Below are 12,974 nucleotides of genomic sequence, written 5' to 3' on the forward strand. Positions count from 1 at the left end.
GCATGAGTCCTACCACTTTTCATTGAAGTTCCAATAAATTGGGGAGTATAACCAGGGCGGTGGAATCGGTACAAAAATCATCCGACTCCTCAGTTCATGAAACCTCCGACTCTAGCTCTGACTCCAGGTACCCAAAATTACTCAGACTCCTCAACTCCAACTCTGACTCCACGGCCCTGAGTATAACTACCATTGGGTTGGGTTAACCACCTCCAAAGGTCACAAGCATCCTCTGGAATTTGCTGAAGGTGAGATGCCTTTGTTTGCATCTGTTTATAGGTCCTTATTAAAGATTGGGAGAATAATAAGAGCTGAAGCAGTGTGAGGTTACTGCTAGCTCTCGTTGTCTGTCTTCCTGGAACTTGGCTGAAGGGTGGTATCACAAGGATTCATGGCTTCCTCTGACGCAGATTGCCTTGCTGGGTTCCTTATCTTTCAAGTACACTGTCCAATTCATCTTCTTTTACAAGCAGTAACCAAAGCTGTGGCCTGGTTGAGGCTTCCTGTATCTCGCACACAATGTTCTCTACGCTGAGGTCACACAACCAAGCTTGGCAAACAGCAAAGCGCACAGAACTTGTGGATGCACCCTGGTGAAGCAGAACTCCCAGAATATAATTAGATTTTTTTACGTTCTCTACAAGTGATTCTGCAAACCTGACCTGGAAGTTCTAAAACTTGTGTGCTGGCAAAGTGGCCATACATCTCTTGATCTTCCACCTGATCGACCATCAAATAGATTCCTTTTGCTAATTGGAAATTGTCCGAGTGGCAGTGCCGCATGTAGTGACCACGTGACAGCGCTGCATGTAGTGTTATGTGGCTGGGTTACGTGGTACAGGCGTCTGGTGGCAATGGAGAAAGACGCCAGACACAGGAGTAGGCATGGAGCCTGCAACACTCACCAGGGGGTACACGCACAGTTGCAGGGAGACCAGCCCGGGGTCTGCTGGTTGTCATGAAATCGCACGCAGTTACTGACACGCACCTGATCGAACCTTTTACGTGTGAGATTGAAACTATTTAACAGGTGGCCATGTTGTGGCATCAATATCTGCCAGATTCAATTATTCTAATTGAATCACCAGGACATTGATGCACCTGTGCAGTAGTAGTAGTAGCAGCTATTTCTGCCTACTATGTATGTGAGCAGCAGCAATAGTAAATATTATTGCCACTCTGTGTCCGGGGGGACAGAGCGCTGGATCTCGATGGGTGAGCAGGACGGAGAAAGCCTCTTTAGGATCCAGCGGCTTCCCCCTCCCGAGGTAAGTACCCTCAGAAGGGTTTTTTTTTTTCATATACAGATTCTCTTCAATGCGTGGCCATTCAGAAGAGGTGTATCACCTGGTCAATACCACTAAGATAAAAGCTTACAACAATATTCACAATATAAAGGATGACTACAACTGAAGTGCCGCACCCTGCACAGACTTTCCACCAATCAGGACCGCTGTCTATGTACCAGCAAGTGTCACAGGCAGTGCTATGTAAACTGACCCCACACAACCAGATATTGGCAACCGTTTGTTTCCTTACTAAGAACTGAGCACACGTGCCAGTTTTGCAAAGTAACTGAGTATTTAAAGAAGAACTTTATTATATACTAGCTGGTCGCCCGGCGTTGCCCGGGTATGTAATTGACTAGTGTTAGCTCTGTCCCCTTTTTCTAATCCTAACACACAATTACTCAATGATGACCAAGTTTGTGAGCTTTGCGGTCTTTGGCATCAATAATTGGCATTGAAATGAAATAAATCTAATTGGCTGTGGCTACACTCCTTTGAAAATCAATAGGTGAATTTTGATTAGCTTTTGTAGGCTCCACCCACTTTTCTGAATATTAATCCCAGTCACCCAATGACCAACTGTGCGAAGTTTAAGAACCCTACCATTAACAGTGTAAGAATGGCTGCAGTTTACATTCTAGCAGTGAAATTTTTATTTTTCTCCACGCACTGATGTCCTAATGTTTCCCGGGTATGTATTTGGCTGCTGTTGGCTGTGGCCACTTTTTCTAACCCTAACACACAATTGTCAATAGTCAATGACCAAGTTTGTGAGATTTGTGGTCTTTGGCATGAATAATTTTCATTGAAATGAAACACATCTAAATTTGCTGTTTGTGGCCCCACCCCCTTTCTAAATATTTAACTCCAGTCACCCAATGATCAACTGTACCAGGTTTGAGGCTTGTGCCATTAACAGTGCAAAAATGGCAGCAATTAAATATTTGCCTTGAAAATCAATAGGTGAATTGTGATTGGTTTTTGTAGACTCCACCCACTTTTATGAATATTAATCCCAGTCACCCAGTGACCAACTGTGCAAAGTTTTAGAATCCTACAATTAATAGTGTAAGAATGGCTGCAGTTTACATTTTCCCAGTGAAATTTGTGTTTGTCTCCGCCCACTGAAGACTCGGCATTGCCCAGGTATGTATTTGGCTGGTGCTGGCTCCGCCCACTTTTTCTAACCCTAACACAAAATTACTTAATGACCAAGTTTGTGAGCTTTGCGGTCTTTGGCATCAAAAATTTGCGTTGAAATAAAATTAGTCTGATTGGCTGTGGCTCCACCCCTTTTCTGAATTTGAACCCCAATCACCCAATGGCCAACTGTACCAGGTACAGGTGATTAACCATTTCAGCCCGCGGGGATTTTTCACCTTATGCATCGGAGCAATTTTCACCTCCCATTCATTCGCTAATAACTTTATCACTACTTATCACAATTTATTGATCTATATCTTGTTTTTTCCGCCACTAATTAGGCTTTCTGTGGGTGGTAAATTTTGCTAAGAGCCACTTTACCGTAAATGCATTTTAACAGGATTAATAAGAAAAAAATGGAAAAAATTCATTATTTCTCAGTTTTCGGCCTTTATAGATTTAAAATAATCCACGCTACCATAATTAAAACCTATGTATTTTATTTGCTCGTATGTCTCGGTTATTATACCATTTAAATTTTGTCCCTATCACAATGTATGGCGACAATATTTTATTTGGAAATAAAGGTGCATTGTTTCCGTTTTGCGTTCATCGCTATTTACAAGCTTATAATTTAAAAAATGTTTGTAGTATACCCCCTTCAAATGCATATTTAAAAAGTTCAGACCCTTTGGTAACTATTTATGTCTTTTTTTTTTTTTTTTTAATTGTAATTTTTTTTTTTTCCATTAAAATTTTTATTTGGGGAATATTTTGGTGTGGGGCATAAACAGTTAATTTTTAATGTTGTTATCTGTGTAAATTGTAATATTTAAAATGTGTAGCTGTAGTTTTACTATTTGGCCACAAGATGGTCACCTTAATTTTTGTTTTCCGTCCTTGTACTTCCTGCTAAGCGGAAGTACAAGGGCGATGCGAAACTCTCTCCGGGCAGAAGAACTGAAGCCTCACAGGTGAGCGCTTCGGTTTTTCTGCGGGGGAAAGGGATCGGTGATCGGGAACCATGTTCCCTTTCACTGATCCCAGGGCTACCGGGCGGCACAGCGGGGATGCGGGGGCGGCGGGCGGGAGCGCGCCCAAGCGCGGGAGCGCTGCAGAGCTGCCGCCCGGACGTGAGCTTCACGTCCGGGCGGCGGAAATGGTTAACAGTGCAAGAATGGCATCAATTAAATATTTCCCTTAAAGATTAATAGGCGGATTTTGATTGGCTTTTGTAGGCTCCACCCACTTTTCTGAATATTAATCTCAGTCACCCAGTGACCAACTGTGCAAAGTTTAAGAACCCTACCATTAATAGTGTAAGAATTGCTGCAGTTTACATTTTCTCAGTGAAATTTGTATTTGTCTCGATTATGTATTTGGCTGGTGTTGGCTGCGCCCACTTTTCCTAACCCTAACACACAATTACTCAATTACTCAATGACCAAGTTTGTGAGCTTTGCTGTCTTTGACATCAATGACCTGCATTAAAATGAAACAAATCAGATTGGCTGTTTGGGGCTCCACCCCCTTATATACATTTAAACCCCAGCCACCCAATGACCAACTGTACCAGGTTTGAGGCTTGTACCATTAACAGTGCAAGAATGGCAGCAATTAAATATTCCCCTGAAAAATCAATAGGTTATTTTTGATTGTTTTTTGTAGGCTCCACCCACTTTTCTGAATATTAACCCCAGTCACCCAGTAACCAACTGTGCAAAGTTTGAGAACCCTACCATTAACAGTGTAAGAATGGCTGCTGTTTACATTTTCCCAGTAAAGTTTGTATTTGTCTCCGCCCACTTATGACCCTGCGTTGCCCGCTTATGTATTTGGCTGGTGTTGGCTGTGCCCACTTTCCTAACCCTAACACACAACTAATCAATTACTCAATTACCAAGTTTGTGAGCTTTGCGGTGTTTGGCAACAATAATATGCATTGGAATGAAACAAATCTGATTGGCTATTTGGGGCTCCACCCCCTTTTTGAAATTGAACCCCAGTCACCCAATGATCAACTATACCAGGTTTGAGGCTTGTGCCATTAACAGTGCAAGAATGGCAGAAATGTAAATATTCCCCTTGAAAATCTATAGGTGAATTTTGATTGGCTTTTATAGGCTCCAACCACTTTTCTGAACAATAATCCTAGTCACCTAACGACCAACTGTGCAAAGTTTGAGAACCTTACCATTAACAGTGTAAGAAAAACAAAAGTTTGCTTTCTTAAAACAGAAAGAATTTGCGATAATTCAGGTTGGAGTGAGCTTGAGATGTCTCCCAGAGCATCACTGCTGAAAATATGCTAATTAACCATTCTATAGAAGCTAAACACACCTCCAGTGTAACAGTGTATGGCTGCAGTTTACATTTTCCAGTGAAATTTGTATTTGTCTCCGCCCCCTTTTTGGTTATGGGAATAAAAAGTATCCTATACTTTATTCCAGGTAATGTACTATGTGTGTGCCAAATTTCATTCAAATCCGTTCAGCCGTTTTTGCGTGATCGAGTAACAAACATCCAAACATCCGAACTTTCCCATTTATTATATTAGTAGGATAAGTGGGTGTGTTTGACTGTGTATGGAAATTATGAAAAAAAATGAATCATAATAATGAAGCGCTCCTTGTGTGCAAAAGTATAAAATAGATCCTTGCTCTTATACAGAGAGCGGCTCACCCTATTAAATGGGTGACGTTGCCAATATTGGCAATTGAGCATATAAGCGTATTAGTGGACACACCACTGTTGATCTGTCCTCGACAGTCCCATCTTTGTGGAAGCGCCGTGCAGGGATCCAATATGGAGGCTGATGCTCTCCATATGAGTCCTCGGCCAGTTCGGGATATCGGTAAATCACAGGCTGTGTGCGCCAATAGGTAAGTAACATACATTGGACAAGAATAAAAATGCATGCAGTGGAAGGCTGCGTTTCACAACGTTCACCCTCGCTTCATCAGAGGCTGTTTGGCACGATCATTGTGGTTTTTAAATTTGGAACTTTTTACAGTTTGCCCCAAGTGAGCTCCAATCGTGGACTAGGGGTTTGAATGACAATTTTACTTTGTGTATGAAAATGTCCTGCTATAAATAATTACTGGGATGAAGTATTCAAATTTATAAATGAAATGTGTAAGGAGACGATAAGAAAATATCCTGTTTTGCTTCTCTATAATTATCGTAACTGTGAGAAGGACTCTCCTCCTCCATCATACATGATAACCTACATATTCCAGCTTACATGCATAACACTTGTTGCAGCTACGATAAGTTAAAGCGGACCTGAACATGCACAGGAAAGAAGGGAGACATAGAGGAGTCCACCCTGTGTGTGTTTATAGAGAACAGCCTGTCTAATTCTCCCTCATCTTCAAGCAATGAGGCAGTGTAATTTGAGCTCCCATCTGTCTGCCAAATTGTGAGCTAATTTGTAAACACGGAGGTTTACCCTTTCTGTGCTCCCAGTGCACCAGGAAGTAACTGTACTGCAGCATCTCTGTAGGAGCAATATAAGCAGTAACAAGCCAATGTTTTTCTGCAAAGGTTATTATGCTGTTGCTTCTCTTTTAGGACTCAGACACACTATGAGCGCTTTGTGATTGATTAGCACTTTTTAAAAATTTCCCCCATTCACTTTGATTAAAATCTCCATAATCGTCGCGATTTTGCATGTACGCGATTGCGACGATTTTTAACTACAATTTTAATGAAAATGAATGGGCTTAAATTTTAAAAAGCGCTCAGAAAGTGCTAATCAATCACAAAGCGCTCACAAAAACGCTTATAGTGTGGATCCGGCCTAGAGCAGAGAGTAAGTTCTGAGTTCAGGTCCACTTTAATAGATTTAATTACTGCTGGCTCAGCTGTATTCATTCTGTTACCATGGAAACGGGTGCAATGTAGCATTGGTATACAGTAGAGAAACTTATTACTATGTCACCACAGTTTTTACATACGGCACAGTACCTGTTCTGCGCTGTTTTACATACTGGCCGCTGATGGCATAAAATCTGTATTGGTATATGCTTGTGTATGTAAATAATGTATCTATGTGTGTGCAGTGAGCTGTAGTGATTGGATAGCTCTTGTAGTATCTGAGTTATTGTCGGTTTACAGTATGTGTGCTGATACATTACAACCCTCTGGTGTATGGCTCTGCATGGCAGACTATTTACATTCTCATGCATTCCACAGTGACATGACTGGTCTATTATCCAGAGTCCCACTCATCCTGTAGCAGGAAATAGTCTTAGCAGTTCCCTTTTATCCCTGGACACTTGCCAGAGCAGGGCTGCGTCAATCCTGCATCATATTAAAGAGGACCTGTGGCCCTGTATTACAGATAATGATGCAGTGGGAACAGCAAAATGCTGTACTAGGTTCAACCACAGATATAAGCTTTTTATAGTAATTTTGTACTCTGTATTCTATTTGGAGACCATGTGGCACGGGCGGTCACTCTCGTAGCTGCAGCATGGAACAAGAAAGACTGTCTACATATGAGTTTATGGGCTAGATTCACACAAGCGTGCTAAGTGTTAGCACTCCAGTGAAAAGCCACTTAGCACGTGCAAACTGGCTTTGCACGCGGTAATATGCGTGCACAAGGTTGCATGTGCAAACTTTCACGTGCACAGTTTCGCATCCAAAATCAGCTGCTTCGCGTGTTAAGTAGCGTGATAAGCATACTTTGCACGCAAATCGGTGCTCGCAAAACTTTACGCGCGCTAAAATAGCACGCGAACAGTAACCCCTTTGCCGCGCAAACTACTTGGCACCCTAGTTTGCATGTGCAAAGCTTTTAGGCGTGCTAACTGTGTTAGCAACCTTTAGTGAATCAAGCCCTATGTGTCTGTATGGGTTTCCTCTGGGTACTCCGGTTTCCTCCTACATCCCCCCCAAAAAAATTAATTGGCTTCCCCCTGAAAATTTTCCCTAAACTACAATGGACGGTCTGTCACGATTTGGAACACCGCTACCGCCGTGCAACCAATCAAGCACTTGCAACTGAGATTTTCCAACATGTCTGATCGATCCTTTTGACTGATTCTTGCCCGAAATCGATTGAAACATTGATTGGGCGGACATGTTGTGGCAACGATCGGCCCGCAAAATCGCCTGATGTATGGCGACCTTTAAGGTGCGATTCTAATACTTACTAGAGAGTTTTGATATTGAATTAAAGCTAAGAAAGGCCTCTGCTGCAGAGCTGTGAAAGGATTTGGTGACGTTTGGCTGGAGTTGGCCCTGAATAAGCGGAACATTCGTCCTCTCAGCAGTTTTACACTACTTGTGCTTTTACCGATCATCAGCTGTAAAAGTTTAGTGTTCTCCTGCCGGTTGCCGCGCTGTCTCCGGGGAGACGGGCAGATCTCAGATGCCGGAGGCTGTTCTCCCAGCTGTGTCAACAGTAATGCTGGGAATACACGGTTCGTTTTTGCCTTCGTTTAAACCTTCGTTTCGATTGTGCCTTTTGTCCTTTTCGATCCCGAAATAATCGGTCATACGGTTAATATCACCACCCACGGTTTCGGTTTTTTTTTCGATTCTGATGGTTTCGTTTTTCCAATGATCGAAGGCTGCAAAGAAACGAAACGAAAATCCCTTTTTACAGGGACGGACTAGCATAAACGAATATATAATCGATCTGAACAGCCATCAAGCCTACCAATGGCTCGATTAGATGGATAAAGAGAGATAATATCAAACATGTTCGATCACTAGTCGTTCGTTTTTGGGGTCTATTAATCGAAACTATAATGAGATTATGACTATTTTCACATACGTTTTCAACACTCGATTCGTTTACCGAACGAATCGAAGGTTTAAACGAAGGCAAAAACGAACCGTGTATTCCCAGCATAATAAGCAGTGTGCTTCAGGCAGAGCCTCTCCATGCAGAAGTGTGACTCTAAATAACAGGGCTACATAGCAAAATACTCAGCATAAGGGAAATGGCCCAGCTCCCTCTCTCCATATACACACAGGGATAGATGCCCCCCCTTCAGTCATACTGTGCTCAGATATAGAGCCTGCAGGAACACTATGCTGGGGACTGTGTGTACTGTATACAGTGATGAAATACCATTACCTCTGTGCAGTCATGTGAGCGGTGATATCACTGCCTGCAGGTGAGGAATGACATCTCTAGTCTATACACGTGGGGCCGTTTCACACTTAAAGAGGAACTGAAGTGAAAACAACAACAATGAATTACATTTCTTATTTTTTTACAATATTCATTTATAGATTACTGTATTTAGTCAGTGTTTCCCCATTGTAAAATCTTTCCTCTCCCTGATTTACATTCTAAAATGTATCACTGGTGGCGACATCTTTAGTTCTGTCAAGTGATCTGTACGGAATGTTTGTTACTGAGAGCTCTATGCACAGAGGGTGATGCTGCTTGCTTGGCAGTTGGGAAAAGCCGTGATTTCCCACAATGCAACAAGGTTCGTACACAAACTGTCAGGACCTAGGTCATGACATCACACTGTGGGAGGGGTTTCACTTATACACCGGAATATACGATACTTATTATTTATTTATTTTTTACACACAATATTCATTTATAAATTACTTTTTTGTTTGGCAATTGTAAAAGCTTTCCAGTCACTGATTTACATTCTGAAATGTATCACAGGTGGCGGCATTTTAAATCCTGCCAGGTGATTTCTGTGCATAGAACTCTCTGTAAATGAACATTCCGCAAAGGGAGATACTGTATGCTTGGCAGGTAAAAACAGCCGTTATTTACCACAATGCAACAAGGTTCACAGACAGCAGACTTTTAGGGCCACGGTCATGACATCACACTGTGGAAGGGGTTTCACCACAATATCAGCCATTCAGATGTCCCTAATGATCTATTTGAGAAAAGGTAATGATGTCTTATGGGAAAGGGGGTATCAGCTACTTATTGGGATGAAGTTCAATCCAATGTTAAAGTTCCTCTTTGAGCCTGGTACACACCTTCAATTTCAATTGACCAATATTTAGCCAATTTTACCACCTCAATGTAGTATGAGAGCCAACAGATTTTGAATACTATGAAAAGATTATGTAGGTATTGACCAATCCTAATTGAAAGTTATGTGCACCAGGCTTTATGTACGGTGCTGTCTGTCGCGACACCCCAGGCATTGTGTGCGACACGCATGGTAGCATTAAAGTCTATTGACTTTCATGGTACTGCTAACAGTTGAGAAACTATTTCCTCATGTTGCAGTGTAACACGCCCAGGAACACTTTATCACATGGCGCATGCGATTTCCTGTCAGGTTAAAGGGATACTGTAGGGGGGTCGGGGGAAAATGAGTTGAGGTTACCCGGGGCTTCTAATGGTCCCCCGCAGATATCCTGTACCTGCGCAGCCACTAACCGATGCTCCGGCCCCGCCTCCGGTTCACTTCTGGAATTTCAGACTTTAAAGTCTGAGAACCACTGCGCCTGCGTTGCCGTGTCCTCGCTTCCCCTGATGTCACCAGGAGTGCACGGTGCAGGCACAGACCATACTGGGCCTGCACAGTACACTCCTGGTGCCATCAGCGGGATTGAGGACATGGCAACGCAGGCGCAGTGGTTCTCAGACTTTAAAGTCTGAAATTCCAGAAGTGAACCGGAGGCGGGGCCGGAGCATCGGTGAGTGGCTGCACGGGCACAGGATGTCTGTGGGGGACCATTAGAAGCCCCGGGTGACTTCAACTCATTTTCCCCTGACCCCCCTACCGTGTCCCTTTAATACAAGCTAGAGCTACCAATTAATGATGAAACAGACCCCTGCCATATTGGCAAGTGTACTGTATTTGGTGCAGAAATGTTTAATGAGATGCAAATACTAGTTTGTATGCAAATTGTAGGCAGATTGGAAATGAGCCAGTCAGAATCCTCAAGAAGTGCATTCGATTGGTCTAATTCCATGCTAGCTGGTTACCGACCGAGCGGCCTACAAAATCTAGCTTGTGTAGAGTTTCCCCTGACCCACAACCCAAAGGCACACACTGGCCAAGGACATTGTTCCTTGCCCGCTCCATCATTTCCCGCCCTGTCGACCCTCTTTTTCTCTCCTACAGGTTAGTTATGGAGTCTATACAGTCCCAGCCCAAAATTATCGCCTGAGGATTGAGTACCGATCCCTGTCAGGTGAATAAATAGGTCTTGCTAAAGGGTGTAGCTGGAGGACGCAAAGTGAGAATTGCAGTAAACTTGTTGGAGACAATCTGCCCTTATCACCACAGCTCGGCCCCATAGTAGTCGCTCCTGTATATATTCTGTTATCTGTGGATCTCCCAGTCAAGTGTGAGCTGGTTCATTCCATTGTTTGTGACTTTAAAGTGGATCCGATTCCGAGATAAACTTTTACTCATTGCATAAATGTGTTCCTTTCATATAGTTTATAGGGCATTCCTCAAGCCAAATACTTTTTTTGTTTTGTTTTAAAACTCTTAATTCCCTATAAACTAAACAAGCCACGCCCACAGCTCCTTTTGTGCCTCTGCACTGTAGGAAGGGCTTATGGGAGCTCAGTCTGGGCAGGAGGAGGAGGTTACTAGCCATTGATTTCAGAGGCAGAGGGGAGGAGGAGAGGGGACTGAATTTACACACAGGCAACCTGAAAGCATCTCCAGCCCTCAGCCTGGAGGGCTGGAGATGCTAAATGGGGCTTAGCTGCTTTCCTTGCGTCGCAAGACATCCATGGCTACAATTACTAGGTAATGCCCAGCGATGTTGATCCAGGGATGTTATCTGATTGCCATCTGGAGTCGGGAAGGAATTTTTTCCCTTCTGGGGCTAATTGGACCATGCCTTGTAAGGGGTTTTTTTGCCTTCCTATGGATCAACAGGGATATGTGAGGGAGCAGGCTGGTGTTGTACTTTGTTTTCTGGTTGAACTCTATGGACGTATGTCTTTTTTCAACCCTAAAAACTATGTAACTATGTAATGTGACAAACAGAACATGGCTGCCCTCATTGTATCACAGGAATAAATAATCATAAACTGTTGAAGCTGTTTGCAGCTAGATATGCTGTGTAAACTAAACTTTAGAGAAGATATATAGACAAGTTACTTGTTATAGCTAGTTTTTAATCTTGGATCTGCTTTAACTGCTCAAGCAGATTAGGTATCTGTACATGTACTGTATGTGGGCAGCACGGTGGCGTAGTGGTTAGCTCTCTCGCCTTGCAGCGCTGGGTCCCTGGTTCGAATCCCAGCCAGGGCACTAGCTGCAAAGAGTTTGTATGTTCTCTCCGTGTCTGCGTGGGTTTCCTCCGGGCACTCCGGTTTCCTCCCACATTCCACAAACATACGGATAAGTTAATTGGCTCCCCCTAAAATTGGCCCTAGACTACAGTACTTACACTACACAATAGACATATGACAATGGTAGGGATTAGATTGTGAGCTCCTTTGAGGGACAGTTAGTGACAAGAATATATATATATATATATATATATATATATATATACGGTATACATTGTACAGCGCTGCGTAATATGTCAGCGCTATATAAATACTAAATAATAATAATAATGTACATAGGCCTGACATTCTTAAAGGGACCCTGTCATAAGGGCCCGGGATGTGAGTATTGTAACAGTTTGTTTCTTTAATGCGCTTTTGAAAACTTAATTGCATTTTTAAAGATCTAACTAAGCATCTGCCTTGATCTTTGGTGGTGGTCACCGTATATTTGGTGTATGTCTTTTGAGCACTGGGTGACCACAGAGAACCAATATTGGTAATGATTTGGGGACCTAGTGCTGAGGATAGATCTGACACGTTTTTATTAAAACCTTGATCTAGCATAAACATGTATATAACACTTGTACGTGAAAGTCTGTGCCGGGGATAAGACATTAAATCATACGTATTTTATTCTTCAACAGGTGCTAAAGACGACCTCCGGTCCCCGTCGGCGTGCCTCGTAGTGGGAAAAGTTGTGAAAGGAGGGACTGGATTGTTTGACCTTAAACAGCCAATGAAGTGAAATTTGAGGCCGGGAGCCAATGGTGTAACTCTACAGACAGTACTGCTCAGCTTGCCAAGACACGAGCAGCTGTTCATTCTCCATAGACTAATTCATAACACAATCTCTGCCTTCTGCCAGAGGTCTGAGATCCGCCGACTTCCTGGTGTGAGCTCGCTTCTGTGCTTAGGCCGGGTCTGAAGGTCACGCCTTGCATTGGAAGAGAATTCTATTATCATTCACTCATGTAAATGTTTACAAATGTAAAGTGCTCTTTGTAATAAAGTGTATTCTATTAGCTGCGCTGATGTGTGCTGTGTGTCAGAAAGCTCCCGGGATCACTTTAACAAACACTTGCTAAGCAATAAAATATTGATTTAAAGTGGCATTAGGCAAAACAATGCAACCAGCAGGCTCGGTATATGCAGATGCAATTAAATGAAATCATATTAATCACACTTTTTTGGCCGGGAGGGGCATGTTTCATTGTGCTGATTGGCTGGCGTTTCATTTTCATCTTTTTACATTTTGAAATTTATCACTACTGTGATGACATCTTTAGCTCTGCCCG

At 42.8% G+C, this 12,974-nt stretch overlaps 1 protein-coding gene across 1 annotated transcript in view; it reads left to right on the plus strand.

Annotated features, from left to right (window-relative positions):
- The window catches only part of POLR1A (RNA polymerase I subunit A), a 190,202-nt gene extending 177,501 nt beyond the window's left edge, over positions 1-12,701 (plus strand). The window contains exon 34 of the mRNA XM_068275444.1: positions 12,324-12,701. Within this exon, the coding sequence (XP_068131545.1) occupies positions 12,324-12,424 (101 nt within the window). The 3' untranslated portion in view covers positions 12,425-12,701. The remainder of the gene's footprint in view (positions 1-12,323) is intronic.
- Positions 12,702-12,974: the final 273 nt, after the last annotated feature.

Source organism: Hyperolius riggenbachi, chromosome 1 (genome assembly GCF_040937935.1).
Source record: "Hyperolius riggenbachi isolate aHypRig1 chromosome 1, aHypRig1.pri, whole genome shotgun sequence".
NCBI classification, from domain to species: domain Eukaryota; kingdom Metazoa; phylum Chordata; class Amphibia; order Anura; family Hyperoliidae; genus Hyperolius; species Hyperolius riggenbachi.